The sequence below is a fragment of the Pyxicephalus adspersus genome, chromosome 7, assembly GCF_032062135.1.
Source record: "Pyxicephalus adspersus chromosome 7, UCB_Pads_2.0, whole genome shotgun sequence".
In the NCBI taxonomy this organism is placed as follows: domain Eukaryota; kingdom Metazoa; phylum Chordata; class Amphibia; order Anura; family Pyxicephalidae; genus Pyxicephalus; species Pyxicephalus adspersus.
Window position 1 is genome coordinate 46,561,318 of NC_092864.1, and position 23,647 is coordinate 46,584,964.

The window sequence follows — 23,647 nt, forward strand, 5'->3', positions numbered from 1 at the left end:
ACATAGGCTTCCTTTGGAGACATCCAGGGCTATTAGAACACATTTCACTCGAACATTGTCCTGAGCTGTCCTGAGATTTTCCACATTTGATACAGATATTGCTGAAGATCATATCCCTATAATAAGGCTGCAGGAGATCAGCAGTTCTGAGATGCAACAAAGAATGTTGGCTATAATTACAGAGCTGTAGAGAACCAAATGTCTTTAAGTTAGGCTTGGGTCAGATGGGTGGTGAGGATGCGTGGTTGAGAGGCTAGTGTCTGACCCGTGGTTGCCCATGGGAAATGAAAGGGGGGGTAATTAGTAGTTCAGTACTACTTGCTCTCAATTATTGAAACACTGGTTCATTAGAGAACCAGGACGTGGTTAAGTGGCTGGGAGCCACCTGGGAACACCTGTCCCCCCAGGCCTATGTGATCTTAAAGGTATATCTTATCTAGAGTTATCCATAGGTTTTACCTATAGCTTATTGTTATGTTATAACCGTGCAAATGGATGACATTAGGGTGTTGTGGCTGAGCAGATAGTAAAAGTGCAAGATTTTTTGTGTCAATCAGCTTTATTGAGTTTTCAAGGAAAATAGACAAACATACATAGCAAACATTAAAACATAAAACACAGAAATCTTATTAACCCGTAATGGCATTGGCTTCGTATGAGCATAAAATACACATCTTAGATACAGCATATACTCTGATAAAAGTAGCAATAATCTGTCAAAGCCTTCATGAAACAGAATAAAACAAATCAACATAAATATACAAAAATTAACAATAATACTCATAGAAGCATGGAACATAAATAGTGTTCTAACAATCTTAAGCCGCCTATATCGCTATATACAAAAGTGCAAGATTTTTAATGTAGTCTAAATATCTAGCTAGTAGATGGATCTAAATGGAACAAAATTTAGCACAGCATGCCCTATCATTCTTCCTGCAACCATAACTATGCTAGACAACAGCGCTCTCTAGTGTTACAACAAGACGCTGCATGTACAGTGTACTGATTTCCCTTCAAAATACACTGCCAAAAATAACACAAAAAAGTCACAATCTCTGATATGTCATTGGACCGCTTATAGCTTTGATCACAGCACACATTTGCTATGATTTGCGTATCATTTTGATAAGCCTATTTCTGTCCAGAGTTTTCAGCTTGCTCCTACTTTCTGCTTATTTAAAAGAGCACTCAAAACTTGTCTTTTCAAACTCACCTACCTACCTTCTTCTGTCTCTTAAAGCATCACTACTCCCCCACCATTCCCCCTCCTAGTCTGTGCTGCTTCCCACATCTCTTAGATTGTAAGCTCTTCGGGGCAGGGTGCTCTCCTCCTGTGTCACTGTCTGCATCTGTCTGTCATTTTGCAACCACTATTTAATATACAGCGCTGCAGAATATGTTGGCGCTATATAAATACCATTTGTTATTAATATTTTTTCACCAAGATCTTGTATTGATGATAGGCGAGTTACACCACTGTGTAAAGTCTTCCCAAACACATCTCAAAGATTCCTAAAGCTGGATGCCCTACCAGGGAATGGAGGCAGAAGCTTACTGGGAAGTGTGACGTGGGTATCTCAGGAGGCTCCCATTCTGTTTTATCAGGGACAGCAAATTTAAAAACAAAAAAAAAGGATTTAAAAAAAAGAATGAATTTTTTATTTTACAAAAATGAGTTGTCTACCCTTTTATGTAAAGTGAAAATGTTGGTGATTGGCCTGCTTTGAGAAGATTGTGGTGAACCTGGAAGAGTTGGCAACAAAGATGGCATTTTCAGGGGATGCAGCAGTGATCCTGGACACCTCTTCATGGAGGGCACAAGGAAAATGGTAGGGCTGTGCCATAATCATTATGATCTGAATAGCTCCAACCACAAAATTCCAAGGGAACATCTCTAATATTCTTCAATAAAGAACCCCCAAACTTTTACATTTAAGTTTAAGTTTTTTTACTGCTGTCTTTTATGTGGTTTGGGAATGTCACTGCAGCTTCTTCCTTATACTCTGGAGGATGCTGGGAGCACAGGCTTCATGGGGCTAGTAAATGACAGACTGGGCTCACAGAAGGTGGGCGACATGGAAAAGTTTTGTTGTGCCTAAAAAAGAGAACCCGTGCCAGATCAGGGGTGAGGGGTGGGTGTTGGGTTCAGGGACAGCGCTGTAGGAAAGTGGAGATGGTAAAAACATTTTTTTTTTGCATGGGGGGCTTTAGGCTAATTACATGTGTGTGCATATATTAAAAAAAATTGAAAGACTGGAGTTACACTTTAAAGCAGGGGTCAGCAAACTCCGGCCTTTAGGCCAGATACGACCTAGCCGGTAGTTCGTCCTGGCCTAACGCCCCCTGGCCGATCCAGCCTAATGCCGGCCGGCAACCTCTGGAGTCGCGGGTTGCCGGCGGATCTGCCAGGTGCGTTAGGAACAGCCAGAGCTCCGGTGCCCCTCCTTGCAGTTGCTCCTCTTTTTACCGCGGCCGGCATTGATACTTCACCCACTGCGGTAAATAGGGAAAGCTCCCTGAAGGTAAATCCCTCTCCTCCACAATGCATACAGAGGAAAAGGATTTCACTTCAGGGGGCGTTCCCTGGTGGTGGGCGGGGCCATTAGGGCAGGTCTGGCCTAGTGTGCTCCCTCCCACCCCAATAGTGGCCTAGTGGCCATAAAACTTTGCTGACCCCTGCTTTGAAGCAACTTCTCACCCCTGAATCCACCATCTTTGGCCCTATTACTAATTGTGTAATTGATCATCTATCAGTACATTTTTATTCATTTCTGCAGAATGAGAAGTGATCACATTGGTCATAAAATAATTTCTGGTTCTGATCCCAGGATTGGACCAACAACAGGAAACATGTTAGATCTGTATAAAGATCACTAAAGTTACATACAAACAACAAAATGGAAACCTGTATTATATCCCAGTATATCAACAGAACAGAAAGAAGAGAACTGGGTTGTTTTTTTGTTCAGTAATTTAGGTTGTATTTTATCCGAAAAAAACGTTTAAATGAAGTACAATTGTGAATATCAAACAGCACATAAATACAACATTCTTAGAAAAGGGTCCAAACCTATTAAACACCATGAGATATATGACCATAAATTATACAGAGATCTCCTGAGATTCAAGAAAAGCAATGTTTTAAAACAGACGCATGTGGCCTGTCGGCTTTTTCAGTGTCATATAGAGAGCGTTAGAATACTACATAAAAAAAACTAAACAGCTATAAAACAGCGTATCTACCTAGAGTAATTTCCTAACTATTGCAAGGTGGTGTATTTTTTCCCCTGACATTTTGATAAAACAGAATTAATCATCTTATTTTCTTCCCTTTGCATTTAGATAAAGAATATTTCTCTCTGGTATATTTCCCACATTTTGTGAAACAATAATTAACAGAAATCTGGCCTTATCATTTCACTAGGCTGATCATTTTTTCCTTCTTTAAGAACCCCTTAACCCTTCTCAGACCTCACTGATGTTTTCACCATCTACAACCCCACTTTATACCAACTAGCCCTGACCCCTCATTATTCCTTGGGATAATCGCATGCACTGCAATGTCTTCATCTAGATCCAATGAGGAAGGATCCTTACACACATTATATGCACTCATTATTTATATACACACATACACATTATATATACACACATACACATTATATATACACACATATTATACATACACAATAAATAAATATATACACACACACAATATATACATACACACATTCCCACACACACCTCCAGGATGCTACCTATGACACCACACACCCGCACACATCACATCCTCCACCATCCAGCTCCTACAGCGCATGCGCGGCTGATGAATGCCGGGAGGGGGCGGTGCTGAGCTAGTTCTGCCTTTAAATCAGCGCGTCATTCAGCGGCCGGGCCGAGTGGTTGTCCGGTGTAGAAGCAGCGTGTTCAGGTGAGGCCATGTGCCGGGGTGTGTTGGGCCTGGGCTGGGGCTTTATATAGGGCAGAGCCCGGCCTGCAGCCACATGGAGATTGTTGTACTTGTGGCCGGGTCAGGGCTGTGCCAGGCGGCGGGGTTCTCTCTGCCATCCACGTGGTGTGTCCGGGCTCCATGTGTGCGGGGATCGGTCGCTGTGGCTGCAGCTCAGCATCTGCCCGACACGTTTATTATTATTATTCAGCCTGGAGGAGAAAGTTTCCCCCCATGTTGTAGGTGAATGAGCAGGGCTTTTTGTGTTCCCCAGACATCTGTACAGGGCGGTGATCCAGGAGATGTGCTTGGGACAGGTATGACAGTGATCACTGCCTTGGCCCCCATGGGGCTGTTATCTAAATACATCTACCTATACACTGCCCCCAGCCCTAACTATTATATTTTCTTTTGGGGGGTCTCCTTTCCATGAGGTCCCCCAATGCTGCTTTGCTGGTTGTTGCAGCCACCAGATTCCTTTGCATGCTATTCACCATCCGCAGCCTTGTACAGGAAAGAGGGGTGCACTAGCTGCTGGGGTAGTAAGGGATGAGGTTGGTACCTCCCAAGCAAATTAGTATATAATGTGTGCAGAAGGGTTGCCATGTCTGTAACATACAGGGAGTGCTTCAGTCCTGACACCATTTTAAGGTGCACAAAGGAATAGACTATTCTGGCAGGTTCAACAGGTGTTGTTGGCACTTCTTGCAACAAAACACTATTTAGCAAATAGAAGGAAGTGAGATATTAGCTGTTGGTGTAGAAACTTTGTCATTCGTAACTACAAAAAAATTGGGTAATGGTTGTCCTATTTCACTGGCTGCATGCTGGCCCTGGGTTGGTGACTCAGGTGTGAGGGCAGGGGTAGCACTCTGGGGTTAGCAACTTTTCTAAGCTCCTCCTAGGGGTAAGAACCCCTTTTTTATTCCCCATTAACCTTCAATCTCATGTATGCAGTTTGCATCGGCCCAGGCTGTAGTGCTGCGTTCAGTAGGAAATGAGTCTCTGCAGTCTTGAGCTTCTAAAAGAACATTGGGGTAGTGAACAGTTTCTTGGGGGGAGAAATCTGTAGTGTACAGCAGCCACCCAACATCATGTCATGCTGATTGATAAACAACCGTTCAGAAGCAACTGCTGTACTTTCCTAAAGAGTAGAGCTCAGCTGGGTGCTGCTTGCTTGTCTCTCCACTTTCCAGGAAGATGTGTACAGCACTCAACATTCACCTATTGCTGGAAATGATCTATAGATGTCTGCAATCCTCTATCTGTACACAGCATTAGTTCTATGTATTGAAATCTGCAACATTTTATCCTAAAGCTCTGACCATATAAACATTGTAACAAGTTTCAGTATTGTACCACTGCCAGATCTGTATTATAGATGGTCGGAGATGCTGGAATACAACTCTGGCAGTCTATTGGCTCGCTGAAGTTCCTAATGTATTGGCTGGCATTGATGTGTAGGAGTCAGTACCCAGGCATTGCTAGCTGTACTTTATATTTGGGTGGCTACTAAGCTGTGCAATCACCCCAATGTTACAACTAATAGGTGCACCTAACACTCCCTGCCATGTGTCCCTGGAGTACCTGTACATACAGGGTGTTGGGACCACCATGCCTGATGCCAAGGTGGAGGGTGGTGACCCTGTAATTAATGACACTGTAATAGGCAGCATGGTGGCTCAGTGGCTAGCACTCTGGCCCTTGCAGCACTAGGTCCAAGGTTTGCATCCCGGACAGGACATCTCCATTGAATTTGCAGGTTCTCCCCGTGTCTGCGTGGGTTTCCTCCAGGTACTTCTGATTCTTCCCACCTTCCAAAAAACAAGCAGTTAGGTTCATTGGCTTTCCCCCAAATTTGACCTTAGACTGTATTAATTACATAGGACTATGGTAGGGACATTAGATTGTGAGCCCCTTTGAGGGACAGCTAGTGACACCACTATGGACTTTGTACAGCGCTGTGAAATATGTCGGTGCTATATACATACTGTGTAATAATGACACCAGAAGCGCTGGGCTCTGGGTAATCTCAGTACTTTACCTGGCCAGCACTGGGTTAGAGCTGGGAGAGCACTATTTGTGCATACAGCTTCAAAGTAGTGCAAAGGTGACACTGGTGGTCACTTTTGCACTGCAAAGACCCATAAATGGCTGGTCATCCTACAACATACTATTGCTAAATATGAATCTATGCCCACATATGATCAAAAAGGATGCTTGCACAACATGTATAGGGTATCCCTGAACATGACAGTGAAAGTGTAATAGTTGTAGGACCGGGGCACTTTGTTGTACTTTATTGACGTGCATAGGCTTTTAAACAATCACCTATAGGCATGTGTTATGTTTAGCACTTTTCAGAAGCAAGCAATTTATTTAGAAATAACTATTAAACAGTATTTATATAGCGCTAACATTAAATGGGGGTTGCAAATGACAGACAGATACAGACAGTGACACAGGAGGAAGATGGGCTCCTGCCCCATAGAGCTTACAATCAAATCTTTTACAATCTTGTTCCAGTGTCTAAAGCTCATGTCTGAATTGCTGAATATACAAATGGCACAAACACAACACACACTATGTATATATTTCACAACAATAGCAAAAATTTAGAAGACCCTTTACTGTCAGGCAGAAATCATACATGTCAAGATGCATTCCATTTCTGTGGATTTCTCCGTAAGACACATGTGCCCCCCGTGGCCTACAGGGACAGCTGAATTTGTGTCTCTGCTATGGCACTGCAACCCTTTCTTATCAGGGGGGCACAAACAGGGATGACTGTCCTGTGCTAATATCAAGGCTTGGTATTTTTATCCTGAAATGAATCTGTATGACTTTGCAATTTTTCCTGTTGTCACCGTGAGTAATTCTGCCTTTTATACCAACTGAGCTACTATTCAAGCTTGTAACCGTTTACAGTATTGTAGTTCTGTGTGACAGATTTCTTTATTTTTTTTTTCTTGTTTTAGGCTTTGAAATGGCAGAAAACGGTGATAAAGAACAAATGTCTGACTTGGACACAAAGATCTGCCAGCAGATTGAGGTAAGTTAAATATCTAGAAACGAAAAATTGTTAGTAAATGTTTAATCTAATGAAGACTCAGTAAAAAGACTCTGTCCTCACCTGCACTATGTTGTGCAGTCTGTCAGAATGAATCCCTGTTTAATGTACAGATCTGCATGATTGTGCTTTAAAATTAATTCAATAATAATAATTTATTGATGGTACTGTTGTTAATTTCTACTGGTGGGGCTCAAAAACTGTTTTTAATTTTGAACACCTTGCCAACGTCTGTGCAGCCTGGGGCAGTTTAACAGTAGAGTGTATGCATCTGAAGTATATATACCTGTACAGTTTTTGGCATTTTTAATTTGAGGGGGAGGTATTTTCTAAATAAATAACCTCTGCAGACATAAATACTTTTTTTCCATCACATCCTGTCTCTGATTAACCTCTGGGACTAAAAAGTAAAAAATCCAAATGGCCAGAGTTGTAGTTCACTCATTGCTAATTGGCACTGTCACATGGGTGGGTTGTTTGCCCTTCTGTATTCATAAGTGCTGAGTATAGACAGGTATATGGGAAAATTAGGCAAATTCTGCCTGGTTGTTAAAGCTTTGTTAGTTTTCATAAACCACACATAGCTGTGTCTAAACCTAATTTGTGTCTATTCACAGTACTACTTTGGTGACCATAACCTTCCACGAGACAAATTCCTAAAGGAACAGATCTCCCTGGATGACGGCTGGGTGCCCTTAGAAATAATGATCAAGTTTAACAGGTAAAAATTATCTGGTGTGGTCTGGCTTGGTGTGAGTTTGTAGCATGTTATGTGTATTAACCCTTTTCTCTCAATATTTGTTAGGTTAAGTAAATTAACCACAGACTTTGGAATTATTTTGGGAGCACTTAAAAAATCCAAGACTGGTCTGATGGAAATTGATGAAGAAAAATCTAAAATTAGAAGATCTCCTAGCAAACCTTTGCCAGAGGTCACAGAAGAGTACAAAAACTCCATAAAGAACAGATCAGTCTACATTGTAAGTAGCCAGGAGCCATATGCCTGTGAAACAAGGTATACCAGAAATGTGCACTTTGTCATTGCAAGCCATCAAATGTTCCTTGTCTCTAATTTATGACCACTTTTATTTTGTCATATGGCTTTGGCTTTATGTAAAGAGATCATAAACCCACATATGTGTATGAAATATCATGGATGATGTATAAAGACTGGGTGTAGTTCAGCTGACTGCTGAAATTGAAGCCTCTGAAACTTCATCTTAAGCAAAACTTTCTTTCTCATTGACAAACACAGGAAGTCATTTACCCTTTGGGTGAAAATTGTAGGGCAGCCCTGGAGAACTCCTTTTTTTGTACCAGCATGCCTCAATTTTTTTTCTCTAGGTCTAGACCTTGAAGGCTTTCCTGAAAAGTGGCTTGCTCATGCTCCATACTTTGCACCATATAGTGTCCAGGGAGCTTCTCCATGCTGCTGTCTGCTTGTATGAGCCATGTGGAACAAACCATTACCGTCTGTCTACAGCGTCCTGGGTAACCTCTGGCCATATGTCTTGGCTGGACACATAGCGGACAAAGGATGAGGTCAGGCAGAGCCCAGTCTCTAGAGGAACCCAGTGTAACAAGACTAGACATGGAGGCAGTCCTTCTGCATTAGGTACCTTCAGGTACTGGAGTCTAGCTAATCCCATCCCTTGTACCTATCATTAGGTGATTGTCCCACTGGGTGGGGGAGGTGTTTAAACATTTAGGCACACATTTAAGATGCATTCGGTGCTTGTTTGCCCACTCTAAAGCTGAATTGCCTTGGACATCAATTGGTATTTGTATCCTGTGTCCCTTAGTGTATGACAAAGAAAACCAGACTTGCTATATTAATATATTGATAGGTGATCCCACTTGGTTCAAATTTCGTGATGGCTCCACTGCTGTATTGGAATACTCTTGGCATGCCCTCTTTGTAAAGCATACCCTGGTGGGACTGTAGTTCACAACAGATTGTAAACTATTTTCCTTCCACTTTGCAGAATAGTTTATTTTTTACAGTAATGTATGTTGGAGGTCCCACAGGCTACTAATAAGCAAATGTTTTTTTTCACAGAAAGGTTTTCCATTGGACACAACACTGGATGATATAAAAGGATGGTTGGAAAACAAGGGTCTTATTGAAAACATCCAGATGAGGCGAACACTTGAGAAGACATTCAAGGTTTGGAACTTTTATTTATTTTTTCGAAATGCTGATGGTTAAATATTGTATAGGTGTATTAATCTGGGTCTTCTTTCCTGACACAGGGTTCAATCTTTATTGTATTTGAAACAGAGGATGCCTCCAAAAAATTCTTGGAAAATAGAGATCTTAAATTCAAAGACACGGATATGATCGTATTATCCAAGTAAGTTTCTGGGTTATGTTTCTTTTTCATTTTAGTCTGTAGTAATGTATTTGTGATTTTGTTACATAGAAGGGCTTTTTTGTAATGGTGTTATTTTCTGTTCTATACTATTAGGGAGGAATATTTTGCAAAGAAAAATGAAGAAAGGAAGCAGAAGCAATCTGAGGCCAAAGCGAAATCCAAACAGTAAGTATACAGAATAAGGCATTGTAATACTGTTAATATGTAAAGATTCATTCTTGATTGTATGTGAATTTCTGTTAAATTAGATTCTAGAATTCATAAGTCTGATTCAAGTTAAAACTTGGTCTAAATGTCTGTATCCATTAGATCATGCTGATGTCCCACTGTATGATATAATTTTTTTAGTAGTGTTCTCCCCATATTATTTTTAAGCTGGGTGGGAAGAAGCTGTGGTGACCCTGAATTGTGACCTAACCTTTCAATAAAAACTCAAAAACAGCCAGGCAGTTACTGAAAAGTGCTGGGTGTTCTGCCTGGCTAAAAGGAGCTGGGGAGAACACTGATCTGATGTAATCTGAAACACAAGCTGATATCTTACTATAGTTCCTTTGAACGTTTAAATTTCTAGTGCCTTTATTGCTGTTCAAACTAGTTTTTGCCCACTTCAAAACACTGCATATTTTATGATGTAATTTGTTTCCAATTCTAAAACTATCTTTTTATTTTCTCTCCAGGGATAAGGCAGATGCTCAGAAACAAGCAGAAGATGCTGAAATGGTAGGCATAAAACCCTTGCTCTCCTTCTCCATTTTTGTGCTATTTTAAAATATTATTAGAGGCGATGTGTAAGATTAAACGACATTGCACTGTTTTGTACCATGTGTCAGTTGGTACATCCTGGCTACGAAATTGGGTAAGGAGATGTGGGAAGTCAGCCTAATTGTCAGAGTTGGATGCTAAAAACTTTTGGCATCTAAAATTCTTTTAGGTGTTTTGGGTTTTTTTTTTTTTTTAAATGTTATGCAAAAGTTTGAATAGATTTGTGTATGTTTTTGATGTACAGAAATCATTGGAAGAACAGACTGGCTGCCTCTTAAAATTCTCAGGAGACCTGGACAATATGACTTCAAGAGAAGATATTCATGCCTTATTTCAGGATCATGGTGAAATAAAATGGATTGACTTCAGTAGAGGTGCAATGGAGGTATGTATAATGCATAATAAAACCCCGTTAAATGCTTGGTGGTCACAGCAGCTCTAGTAATATGCATAGCAGGATGGACCTGATTATGTAACTGCTGTTGTAACTTTGCATCTGCTTTCCCTGGTCTGTGGGTAATTTGACCCAATAACTGCCATTACTTTGGAGTTTACTTAGATTAAAAACTTTTACTTGCCAGGCAGAAATGTAAAAACCTTATATGATATCTATGTGCCTACACTGCTATGTGAAATGGTTAAGTGGCCAGTAATGAGAAGGAGTTTTGCTAAATTGTCCGTTTTCCCCCCACCCTAGGGAATTATCCTGTTTAAGAGTGATGCCAAGGAAGCCATGGAGAAGGCCAAGGCTGCAAATAATGACAATTTACAACTGAAAGGAAAGGATGTGACCTGGGAGCTTCTGGAAGGTGATGAGGAAAAGGCTGCATTGAAAAAAATCATGGAGAACCAACAAGAATCCTACAATAAATGGAAAGGCAAAGGTTTGTACGTGCTTATATGCATTATTTGTTATAGTGATGTCTATATGGCTTATTAATGTTGAAATTATGAAATGCATCTAGGTTATTTAAATTAGACTGAATTTCAGAGTTCAGCTGAGCATTCAGCAGGAATGAAGATTTCTTAGAAGTAACTTAGTCATGTCTGTATAACATTGCAAGTGCAGAAAATTCAATCATGGAAATTTGTTTATGTGAAGTCCAAAAGGACACTACAATTAGAACAAAATATTCTGAGGAAGTGCATGTACAACTTTTAAACTATTTTTTTTTTTATTACAGGTGGTAGGAAATTTAAAGGCAAAGGAAGGGGTGGTAAAGGAAATGATGGCTCACCCAAGAAGAGAATCCAGTTCCAAGGAAAGAAAAAGAAATTTGATAGCAGTGATGATGATGAGGAGGATGCAGAAGGTACATTACAACTTTATAAGTGCCCCACAGGAGCATTGCATCGTTTAATGTAAACTTATGTAGATTTAGATGGGTTTTATACACTTGAGAGTACAAATGGCTTCTGTCAATGAAACATTTTTTTGGCAAAGACCTAGTAATTTGTAGGCCAACTACCTTTAGTACCCACATTTGTTCTGTACAGCAGCACTTGGGAAAAGTAATTGGGGGAAAATGCTGTTTCTGCAGTGGAAGTTGAACCTGGGTATTTGTCTTGAATGACTGCAGAGAAAGGGTAACAATTTGTCTGATATAGGTAGTCTTGCTGTAATCATCCGCTGGCCTGGAGTTCAGTCATTTGATGAAGCTTGTTCAGTTTCACTGCAAAACTAAAAATTGGGCGCTAAATCTACTCCATCCACTCAATTAAATATGCAAAATAAACCAGTGAGCTGCTCCATCATAGCCTCATTTCTTCTTTCAAGCTTGTTGGTGCCACTTGTTGGGATGGAATTTCAGTTCTTAATTTTATTTTTGCAGGTGATGCCAGAAATGGAAGTCAGAAGAGGCAGCTAGAAGAGAAGTCCACCGAAGGACCAGAACCAAAGCAACAGAAGACTGAAGCTGGAGACCAGTAATTCTCTGCCCTGGATTTTAGAATCTTTCTTTTTTTTTTTAAGAAAAAAATAAAATTCCAAAAATAGTGAATGCATATTTTAGGTCTTCAGATGCTGAATGTCAGTCAGTTGAGTGAGAATCTGATAAAATCCACTTCTATGTCAACCTGCAAGGATTTTTTTTTTAATTTTTGGTTACTTTTGAGTCATTGAATGAATGACACTTGTAAATTGATAACTGAAACTTTATATTTATGTTTTTGTTAATACAGATTAGTAACTCTTCCAGAATCATAATGTACTTTGACACCATCATGTAAAATATTCAATAAAAAAGTCAATTGTACTTTGCTTATGTGGCTTTTATAAATGAACATAAAATTGTGGTGAATTTCACTAGGTAAAGTATGTACAAAATAGAAAGCACTTAATTGCAACCAGATTTCTGTGCTTTGGTGACATAACTATTTTTCTATGGGCACAACTCTTTCAGGTTTATTTATAGATTTAAATCAGTTCCATATTTCAAAAAATTCTACCACCCCCTAGTTCAGGGGTCAGCAAATGTTTTTGGCTACTAGGCTGGACTTTTGAGAGAGCTCTGCCCCCACCAGGAACACCCCTAAAAGGAAATCTCTGTCTCCTCAATGCATATGGAGGAGAGGGAATGTTCCCCTACCCCAGCAGTGGAAGTGTTTACACCGGCCGCAGTAAATAGAGGAGGGAGGCACATAACAAAGAGGCTCAAGAGGTTGCCGACCCCTGCTGGCCGGGATTAGGCCGGAAAGGACTACAGGCTGGCCTGTATTTGGCCTAAAGGCCACAGTCCCGTTCCCCCCCCCACCCTGGTTGAAACATTGTAGAAGGGGCCAAACAGAAAGCAAGCAGTTGTGTAGCATTCCAAAAATGGTTAAAACTTTAGGTATAGTTTATCCATACGAATAAATAACAAAAATGCAAAGAATAGGCTCAAGCCCAGGTTTTTGTTGACACTTTGTAAAGATGTCAGTGACTCCTTGATGCTGCACACTTCGTTTGGTTGTCCTTCTAAATGCACATATCTTGTCTGCCCAGCTGAAGGATAGTCCTGTTCTAATTCATATATCCTATCAAAAAGGTATTTTTGACCCTGGCTTTCAGACTTTGGCTCTAAATGGACTTTTAAAGGGTAAATACTAATATTTTGTTATTACTTTTGCTATTGGAATATAGCTTACACTTTTGATACATATAGCTGTTTGTCTTCTGTTTTAGTTATAAATGGTGTTTTGTACATTTGATATATACCTGTGACACTTGTGGGAATTTATTCTTTACAACCAAAAATCTGGTCTTACACCCATGCTGTGCATTTTTGCTTATGTATTTGTAGTGCAGTTTTTACCATGTTTATTATTACATGTATAGAAAAAAATTAAAGTTCAAACATTTACTTTTGGAATTCCACTCAATTCCTTTACTTTCTGATTGGACCTTTTCCCATCTTTAAATGGAATAACTTGATTAAAACTTAGAAAGTCCTTACAAAGGTAAATAGTAATGCTTTCTGGTGGACAACACACCTAGTCTTCCCAGGAGTATCTGATAGTGCCAGATTCTGCAATACATAGGTAGTCCCCTGGGTTACATATGAGATGGGGACTGTAGGTTTGTTAAATTAAATTTGTATGTAAGTCAGAACTTCTGGAGCAAGCTGTGCTTTGATATGCAAAAAAAAAAAATGCAGTGTTTGTCTTGGTCATTTTAAGAGTTACAAGATGTTACAGATCAACTCCACTCTTAAAATCACCCACAACATGAGCTGTGTTTAGCAAAAGATTTCTTCTGCAAGCAATGCAAACTGCCTCCATCCTGCACAGGAGCAAACATGGAATTCCCATTTGTATCTAGGAGATGTTTGGACATCCTGGGGGACTACCTATAATGGTTGACGAAAGTACCCCCCCCTAGTAAGTAGCATGAAAATGCTTGCTCTTACAACCCAAGTATGGACATGAATGCCATGGTGTCTACTCTAAGTATACCATACAATCTAACGACCAACAAAAACTGCAAGTTAACTCACTGATTTCTTCTTGTGGAACTTGTATGATGCTGGAAGATCATAGCGGAGCTCTGTAAATTAAAGAAAGTGACTTCAGTACAACAAATATTTGCATACTGAAATTTCTCTTTCCTCCATCCCTCTAAAATACCAGATTTGTCTCCTTGTATCACCACATAAGTTCTATAACTGCACCTGGAAATCTATAAGCTACATTCTCCACACTCTGGGCTTAAATGGCCAGAAACTAGTGTAGTATTACCATTTCAGCTATTCATTTGTTAAAAACCTTTATACATCAAAGATTGGTATTGTCATACACTTCTAACTATTTTGAAGGCCAGAAAAACTTGGCCACTGATTTTTCAAGAACAGGTGACTGTGTGTGAGGCTGTATATTCTAAGTTTCACAACAGAAACTGCAAACATGCCATGACCTCAATCTCCAGCCCTTAACTGTTACATGTAAAATTGATAAAGTGGATTAAACTACTACAATAACTTACTACCACCTATATTAAGTAACTTTACTTAAATCCTTGTGTTACAAAAGCTGTCAAGTAAACAAAATTTCCCTTGTACATAAAAAATAAGTGGTAGGTGTTGCTCTTATGAGGTTTGCTTCTGCCCCTTTAAGTAAGAATCATATAGTGTAATATGATGACAGGCACCATGGATAAGGTGCTTGAGCTGAGAAATATTTCATTCGTACTGGATCTTTTTATTGACTTCTGGTTCTTTACCTAGACAGCTGCTTGGTTTTTGGTTGCCAAAAAACTTTGAACTTATATAGGGTTTAGGACTCTTCCTGTCCCCACATAACAGTGCCTAAGTACTGGCCATATGGGAGAAAGAGGAGCGAGTCACATGCTTTCCCATACCCAACAATACCAGGTATCTATCATAATTCCAAATTTCTTTTGGCCCTGGCCAATGCATTTTAAAGTGAAACAGATATCTTTTCTAACTCTTACACAAAATGAGTTAGCAAACCAGGCTTTTTACGCCCGTTTGCAACAAGGCAGATGCTCAGTACTGGCCCTATAGACCTCTATGGGCTGTGAATAAGTTTATTAAGCATAGACGAATGCTGCTGAAACTCTATCTGCTCTGCTCTACTTTACATTTATGTGCGCTGCATTCTGAGGTTCTTTAACTTTATTAATATTAGTCATTTAAATATAAAATGGAATTTCCATTTAGGAAAGAAAATTACCTGCTACTACTTCCATCTTCACTTTCCAGTCAGCAGCTTTTTTCTGGATATGCTAGACAGAAATAATGTACTTTAACAAATAAAAAATCAAAAAACATTGCACACTTGGTTCCACAGTAACACTACCCATGCAACACTGTTTTATGTAGAAGCACAAGGGGAACTAGCCTAATACAAATCATTTACTTCAATGCACAGAAAGCTTGAGAAAGAATCAGAATTCTGAATAGGAGCCTACCTCTCTTGTAGATGTCTTATGTAGAGAGTATACAGATGTCCTTGCCATCTGCAAAGCTGCCTTAAGAAATGTCATGTCCATACCTGATGAAAAAAGAATTAGGAGTTAGAAGTGTAGGTTATAAACTATGCAAATTGTGAACCATGTATACTGGCAGAGCTAGTGACACACAGGTTTTCTCCACGATTAATTATACTTTATCATTTGAGCATGATCACTGTATGGCTCCTTCTGCAGAGGACATCAAGCCAAGTAACAATCGTGTCAGTTGATAGTAGGGGAGACACCTGTACTCACTATAAATTTTCAACTGAGAATATAACAAACTGGTGTGTATGTAGCCTTAAGAGAATCTCACTTTTTTCAATTACATTCACCTATCCATGCAGGATATTTTTATGGCTCTGTCCCGACCCCTCATCTGTATTGTATCGTATCTCAGATTTCAGGTATATAACTAAACTCATGAATGTAGAGTGGAACCCCCCCTAAAATGTTTTGTCCTGTCTGTATACCATAAGGGAGTTTCATTCACTTCCTTTATTGTGACCAAAAATTATCTAAATACACTGGTTAAGCTGAATAGTAAAACACAAATCATCCACACACATTTTACAAATCCACACAATCATTCATTTAAATGATGCTCATTTTCAGAAATACAGCATTACCTTTATTATGCTTTGTTCCAAAAGGAGGATTCATTATCACTGTGTCTACAGCTTTCACCAGGCTGTGAGCTGGTAATGAGCAGATATCCAACTGAACTAGGTCAATATTTTTAAGTTCAAACTCCTCAGCATTGGTTCTAAATATTTCCAAAGCATCTTCATCTAGGTCAAATCCCAGGCATAAACTGTACAATACAAGAAAAGGCCAGAATTATGTTAATGGGCACAACACAAAAAAAAATTCATTTGGAAAATGAGTAATTAATCCTACAATATTTTAACGCTGAAGTGTAAATTGCTTGTGTTTATTTCTCTGGTTTGCTACACATGCCTTCCATAGCACATCACAACATCTTACCTCAGTACTCCTTTTAGATGCCCTAAATCAAGCAATGCATTGGCTTTTAGGAGCATTTATGCCAATATCAAAATGCTCTGGGTGCATATCTGGAGAAGTGGTTGTTCCCAATAAGGTTGCATCTGCATGCAGATCACTCTAGGTAAGATCTACCTGAGATGTTGAGCCGCCACAATTGACAGAACCAAGAAGCTGTAGGCGGGTGACAACCCCTGTATTGTGACCCAAATTTTCAGGCTAAAAGGGGCTTGGGAGAACACTGGACTAGATAATACTAAACATTCTACAGCCTGGAAATAAGAGGACCTATGACTTGCAGTGTGTAAAGCTAAAAGTGTGCAGTGATATTAGAGTAAAGATTTCAGTACAAGAGAGGATTACATACAACTGTGCAATGCTGATGGGAAGGCTGGAATTCAGCTTTAAAAGAAAGCAGATTCAAAACAGAAAACTGTTGATTGGTTACTGCACGCCAGAACTAACATTTTATATAGACACCTTAAGATTCATTAGTGAAGAATAAAGTAACACAAGTTTATTGAACATGCTGTACTCACCCGGCACCCAACATGGCCGCCCCAATACTCAAGACCCCACATCCACAGCCGAGATCTGCAACAACTTTATCTTCAATATCACCAAATGTGTTATGGATCGTGTACAGCATACATGCTGAAAATACATGAAAGATCAAAAAAAACCTGTATACCAGTAAATTACTCAAATACAACTCATGAACAAGGTAATGTGCAACAATTTTGTATTGTGAAAAATGATGGCTGAATCTTGCAGAACCTGCAAATTTCAAATCTTTAGTTCACACAGTAAAACACATCAATTCATTTTCCCAAAGTGTAAATAAAGAGAACATTTTTGTTTAGTTTTTGAAGTATGTGGGGAAAAGTTGGCTTTCCGAATCCTCATTAGGGAGATTCATCTCTAAGGTACACAGGAAAATCATTCAATTGCAATACCTATTCCTGTGACAACTTACTAAATTGGAAATATATGTTTTAGGTTTAAAGAGTTTTCATGCCATTTCCCATCACTTCTTGTCTGAGTGACAAAGGCAGCAAAAAAAAAAAAAAAATACCAATAAGGGATTTAAACCCTTCCCTAGCTTATGAATGTAAAGAAAATAGATGTCACAAAGCTAAATAACTGAAAACGTTCTCAGAATAAAGCCATCACTCATTTTCAACTTCACTATAATGCCTTCACTTTTCTGCCCAGTCTTAGAATGGGCAAGAGTCAGAAAACAGATTTATTTTGGTAGATTTGCTTTATGGCTTTATTTTCAATTCTCATCAAAATAAGAATTTACCCCAGTGTGCGGTTCTGAAAAAAACACTATGCAGCCCTTCTAGCACAAGGCTTTTGTTTGAGCACAATTTAGCAAGTCTATGCTGTGTAGACATATTTTTAATGGTTACACAGAGACACATTTGGGCCCACTGTGTGCTTACACATTATAAGAAAAGGTTGCTAGTTGATACGTTTTTTAACACAACATAACAGATCATAAGTGACAAGTTCAATGTGTGTGACACTAACCTGCTATATGGGGTCTGGTGGGATACTGCTCAAGCAGTAATTTAGGGTTTTCAAAGACATCAACCTGCTGCAGGCAGCTCTCCAACTCCTTTAGCTTCATCTCTAAAAGGAAAGTGAAAATGACAAAAATAGATATAAAACATTAGTCTCTACATACGGGATTATTTCAAAGAATGCAGCCGACCAACTCATTAATGGCTAATGAAACAAAAAGTTATATTCGAGAAAGGGATCTGATTTCTAATCTAATGTGACCCTTTTGCCTTTAAAATATATTTAAAGCGTACCTAAACACATAATTGTTACTTTACATAGAAGAGTAGACAACCCTTTTATTTAAAGTAAAAGTTGTGTTTGTTTGTTTGTTCTTTTAAATAGAAATACTCTTAAAAAAAAAAAAAAAAAAAGGGGCGGTGCAGCACCTAGGTAATCAAGAATGATTGGGAGTGCATTCTTGGCTGCTCCTTCTGGGCATGCTCAGAAGGAGCCCTTTCATCAATAGAAAAAAATTGCTGATCTCACGCAATGTATGTCAAGGGGAAGATTTCGGCGCTGGAGCCTCTTGTAAAACATAAAGTTTAATAGTTAGCTTTTTGGGTGTGTGTGATCATAATTGTGAATTCTCCCCCTGACCACTATGTCACTACAGGACACATAGGGAGAAACCACAGTAAGCAAGGGGGACATGCCATAAAACACACCCAAAAGTGTAGGATAGCACCGCTGCCTGGTGCTTTTTATATTTTGCTTTAAATATTTTCTACATGACTACAAGGAGGCTTATAAAGCAACCCAAACCTTAAAAATATGGGGGATAAACTCCTTCTAAAAATACTGGTTTCCTGGATGGCTTTCTGAATCAGTGACTGAGCACAAACATGCAGATTAGAAAGCCAAAATGAAGATGAATCTGCAGTACCTGATATGTGCGTCAGAAAGTATTAAAGACCCTGATGTCATTGCTCAGGGAATGTTTTCTGATGGCGACAACAGTGAATCATGCATGCGTAATGTGTGTTCAAACAGCTACATGGTGTCTCCTATGGAATCTGTGTGATAACACATGAAAACAATTGGGAGACAGGTGCAGAGTGAAGTCACCCTATACCAGAAAGCAACCCTTTGTGTCAGGATATATAATAAAAGCTGAAGGTTTAGTAAAATGTTACAAATTTGACGTAATAAAGCTTATATGAGATTTTAGTGACTGAATTTACATATACCCAAAGGTTGTCACCTCAACTGGGCCAAAATGCCACCATATGTTCTTCTCTCTATTAAGAGTGCCAGCTCTCAGACATGCAATGAGCTCAACTGCAGCACTAATCTCTCTGATTCAAGGGAGTGGTGGGGACCCTTTTGTTTTTCAAGTGGCTGCAGAAGTTAATGAGCCATCAGCTCCACAGTGTCAAACCAATGAGTCTGAAAGGGCCCTGACTGGTCACATAGCAACATACATTTATCTAAACCTTCTCCAATGACAGGTTTACTTTATAATGATGAGATATATGGATACACACAGAGTGAATGTCTGGTAAAACATGCCCCATGTTCATGCAGCCTCCATATCAGATCTCCTTTTATTCATGGACAGCACGGTGTCTCAGTGGTTAGCACCCTGGCCGTTGCATCGCTAGGTCCCAGGTTCGAATCTCGGCCAGGACACTATCTGCATTGAGTTTGGAGGTTTCCTCACACATCCCCAAAACGTGCAATTAGATTTATTGGCTTCCCCCCAAATTGGCTTTAGACTGTATTAAAGACAGATGCCTTTGACATTAGAATGTAAGCCCCTTGGATGGACAGCTAATGACATGACTATGGACTTTGTAAAGCTCTGCGTAATATGTTGGCGCTATATAAATCCTGTATAATAATAATTTAGTTGATGGTGTGTAAATATGTCTCTGGTATAATAAAGATTTTTATAAAACATCTCCAGTTTGTAAAAGATCCACAACACACACACACACCTACCAGCCTTGTCCCCAGCAGAAGTGATTGAGTCTCAACAGGAAGTAAAACAACCACGTGAACCCCGTCCTTCATCTCAAAACGTCCTCCAACAACTACAACTAAAGTTTTAGTTCCGGAGATAATTCTGTGCAATCAGGTGGGATCGTGTTAGTGCGCCACCTGGTGCCCTGAGAATGACACGCCACCTGAGAATTACTATTTGTTGTGTTTAATCTTTGCTAACATACATAGTTTGTGTTAAGGTAACATGATTAAACACAAACTATTTATGTATATTTTTACAAATATGTGTTAGTGTTTTCTCATTATCTTGATTTATATGATTAGATTTAGGGATAGCTTGAATATTAATAGCTATATTAAGGTATACATATAAACCCAGTCAATAACAAATCAATGAAATATTTAACATGGGAAAATAATTTTAGATCATGGTAACATTGCTCCTGTATTGTCACACCGGTTTGTGATGGAGACTACAAGCGAATGATTCAGCACAATGATGCAGGTCTGTTGTCACCAATTGTAAAAATGATGTACAGCCATTGCAGGAGATCTGCAGTGCTGATAGGCAACAAAATATATAATAAAAAGCTAAGATAAGTGTTTGTGTTAAATAAAAGACAATTGCCTCTGATACACAGGACTTTGGAAAAGCAAATGCCATTCTATCAGGGTTTACATCTACTAAGACTGGTAAACCATACAATTAATGTACAACCTACAGAAAGCAGGCATTTCATCATACCCAACCCCTTGTCTATTGCCCACATCAAGGGGTGGCTGTATGTCTACGTGACTTCCATTGGATTCTGTAAAACGCTGAGGATCCCAAATGAGAATTCCCTCCTGCTCCATCCCTTTCTAGGTCCCTAGGGTGAGCAGGGCCAGGTCCCAGGGTTTTTTGCACGTTTTCCCCATTTTTTGCCTCAAATAATGATTTTATAGAACAGGGTCTGGGGACTGATAGATGGGGACATTTGTTACCAAGAAGTCCGATTTACATTTTCCAAGCGGGGGACAGCTGATTGGATGTGAGATGGGTGGATTGTTTTGCATGACCCTTGGCTACCAAGCTGGTTGTGCCCCCTCCACAAAATAAGTTATTACCCTCATTCTCTTTTTGCCATGTTGCCCACAATACACTTTCTGCCCAATCTTATTGTGTGCGGTCCCTTTCTGTAACGCATGCTCTGACCCATGCCGCCATCTTTGTTCTGAACATGTCACCACCCCCTGCCAAGCATCTGGAGGCCTCCGGACCAAACTTCCTGAACACAAAAGAGAAAAAGAGTGAAAATGCCTGTGAAGCATCAGGGAGAGGAGAGTTTAGCAAATCATTAGGTAAATCAGGCACTTATGGTTTTTTTGTTTACAGAAGAGACAGTCTGCTTACAATTATTTATATGTAAGGTTTAGTTCTGCCTAAAAGATTCATAGGATGAATGATTGTTGTGTCATCTGCTGCCTACAATACAGTGCACATTGTCAATATTGTTGTTATAATAATTATTATTATGTGGACTTGGTTCTGGTTGGGTCAGTACAGCTCTGATTACATTTCAGTGTCAGTGATTTCAGATCATGTACAGATCATGTGACAGTTGTATTCCAGCCATACATTTACTGTGATGGTGAATCCTGACACTGATTATGTCTGACACAGGGGACATCTGCATTGAGAAATCAGAACTTTACAAACTGTACAGGATCACACATCTACCTTGTGTACCAGAGATCACTCATTATCCCAATAAATGTACCCACGTGTGCTGTCAGTGTCCCCATGTCCTGTCGGTCTCCCCATGTCCTGTTGATGCCCCCATGTCCTGTCGTGCCCACATGTCCTGTTGGTGTCACCATGTCCTGTCGGTGTTCCCATGTCCAATCGGTGTCCCCATGTGCTGTCAGTGTCCCCATGTCCTGTCGGTGTCCCCATGTCCTGTTGATGCCCCCATGTCCTGTCGGTGCCCACATGTCCTGTTGGTGTCACCATGTGCTGTCGGTGTCCCCATGTCCAGTCGGTGTCCCCATGTGGTGTCAGTGCCCCCATGTCCCGTCGGTCTCCCCATGTCCTGTCGGTGTCACCGTGTCCTGCTGGTGTCCCCATGTCCAGTCGGTGTCCCCCTGTGGTGTCAGTGCCCCCATGTCCTGTCGGTGCCCACATGTCCTGTCAGTGTCCCCATGTCCTGTCGTTGTCCCATGTCCAGTAGGTGTCCCAATGTCCTGTGGGTGCCCCCAAGTCCTGTCGGTGTCCCCATGTGCTGTCGGTGTCCCCATGTCCTGTCGGTGTCCCCATGTCCAGTTGGTGTCCCCATGTGCTGTCGGTGTCCCCATGTCTTGTCGGTTTTCCCATGTGGTGTCAGTGTCCCCATGTCCAGTCGGTGTCCCCATGTCCAGTCGGTGTCCCCATGTGCTGTCGGTGTCCCTATGTCCTGTCGGTGTCCCCATGTCCTGTCGGTGTCCCTATGTCCAGTTGGTGTCCCCATGTGGTGTCAGTGTCCCCATATCCTGTCGGTGTCCCCATGTCCTGTCGGTGTCACCATGTCCTGTCGGTGTCCCCATGTCCTGTCGGTGCCCCCAAGTTCTGTCGGTGTCCCCATGTCCAGTCGGTGTCTCCATGTGGTGTCAGTGTCCCCAAGTCCTGTCGGTGTCCCCACGTCCTGTCGGTGTCCCCACGTCCTGTCAGTGCAGGGCTGTGAAGTGACAGGAGGCGGCGCACTTCTCGCGAGAGCTCGCACAGCCCCGTGTATGGAAGATAACAAAAGTAAATCTGAGCGGTGTCGGCGGGTGGCAGTGAGATTCCTGTGAGCAGTCATCATGGCGGCAGAGCCGCCGACGTTCAGCCGGGATAAGGAAGCCACGGCGGCCCGGTTGAAGGAAGAGCTGAGCCGGGGGGAGCGGAGCCGGGAGAAGCTGAATGAGGTGCTGGACTGGGTGCTGTGTGCGGAGCGGCCGGCGGGGGAGGCCCTGGAATGGTGCCGCTCGCTGCTGGCCGGGGGGGACAAGTTCGAGGACTTCTGTCAGGCCGTCCGTTCCTATGACAACGCCACCCTGTGCGGCCTGGTGTGGACCGCCAACTTCGTGGCCTATCGCTGCCGGACGTGCGGCATCTCCCCGTGTATGTCCCTGTGTGCCGAGTGCTTCAACCAGGGAGAACATGTCGGGCACGACTTCAATATGTTCCGGAGCCAGGCCGGGGGGGCGTGTGACTGCGGGGACAGCAACGTCATGAGGGAGAGCGGGTGAGTGACCCGTGTTGTATGGGGGGTGACAACGCTTGTGTCGTGTTGTGGGGGGTGACAACCCGTGTGTATGGAGGAGAGGGCTACCTGTGTTGTGTGACCACCTCCCCAATGTGTGAGCAGGGGCAACTGCCTGTGTACTGTGTGTGTATATGTGTGTGTGTGTGTATATATATATGAGGGGTGACAACCCGTTTACTACATGTGTAGGTGTTGACACCCTATGCACTGTTTGTGTATGGGGAGGGAGTGACCCCCGTGTACACTGTTTGGATG

The 23,647-nt window shown here is 41.1% G+C and overlaps 3 protein-coding genes across 5 annotated transcripts in view; 2 read left to right on the forward strand and 1 right to left on the reverse strand.

Moving 5' to 3' along the window:
- Window positions 1-547: 547 nt before the first annotated feature.
- On the reverse strand, window positions 548-23,029 carry METTL5 (methyltransferase 5, N6-adenosine). Of its 3 annotated transcripts, XM_072418308.1 has the most exons (10): window positions 21,850-23,029; window positions 21,237-21,397; window positions 20,127-20,293; window positions 18,150-18,251; window positions 17,153-17,267; window positions 16,238-16,422; window positions 15,567-15,649; window positions 15,329-15,380; window positions 14,134-14,183; window positions 548-5,766 (listed from the first exon to the last, which is right to left on the reverse strand). In XM_072418308.1, exons 4-10 carry the CDS (start codon window positions 18,247-18,249, stop codon window positions 5,665-5,667), a joined length of 687 nt encoding a protein of 228 aa, XP_072274409.1. In that variant the 5' UTR covers window positions 18,250-18,251; window positions 20,127-20,293; window positions 21,237-21,397; window positions 21,850-23,029; the 3' UTR covers window positions 548-5,664. The 3 variants fall into 3 exon arrangements, with proteins under 3 accessions (XP_072274409.1, XP_072274410.1, XP_072274411.1); XM_072418310.1 differs by lacking the exon at window positions 548-5,766 and adding an exon at window positions 12,114-12,235 and having other exon boundaries at window positions 21,237-23,007; XM_072418309.1 differs by lacking the exon at window positions 20,127-20,293 and having other exon boundaries at window positions 21,237-23,029.
- On the forward strand, window positions 3,822-12,414 carry SSB (small RNA binding exonuclease protection factor La). The gene is made up of 12 exons (XM_072418307.1): window positions 3,822-3,934; window positions 6,931-7,004; window positions 7,640-7,743; window positions 7,828-8,002; window positions 9,082-9,189; window positions 9,276-9,376; window positions 9,491-9,562; window positions 10,075-10,117; window positions 10,404-10,544; window positions 10,857-11,043; window positions 11,344-11,472; window positions 11,992-12,414. The coding sequence occupies exons 2-12, from the start codon at window positions 6,939-6,941 to the stop codon at window positions 12,087-12,089; spliced, it is 1,224 nt and encodes a 407-aa protein (XP_072274408.1). The 5' UTR covers window positions 3,822-3,934; window positions 6,931-6,938; the 3' UTR covers window positions 12,090-12,414.
- Window positions 22,866-23,647, forward strand: part of UBR3 (ubiquitin protein ligase E3 component n-recognin 3) — a 107,016-nt gene continuing 106,234 nt past the window's right edge. The window contains exon 1 of the mRNA XM_072418311.1: window positions 22,866-23,371. Coding sequence (XP_072274412.1) covers window positions 22,947-23,371 — 425 coding nt within the window. The 5' untranslated portion in view covers window positions 22,866-22,946. The remainder of the gene's footprint in view (window positions 23,372-23,647) is intronic.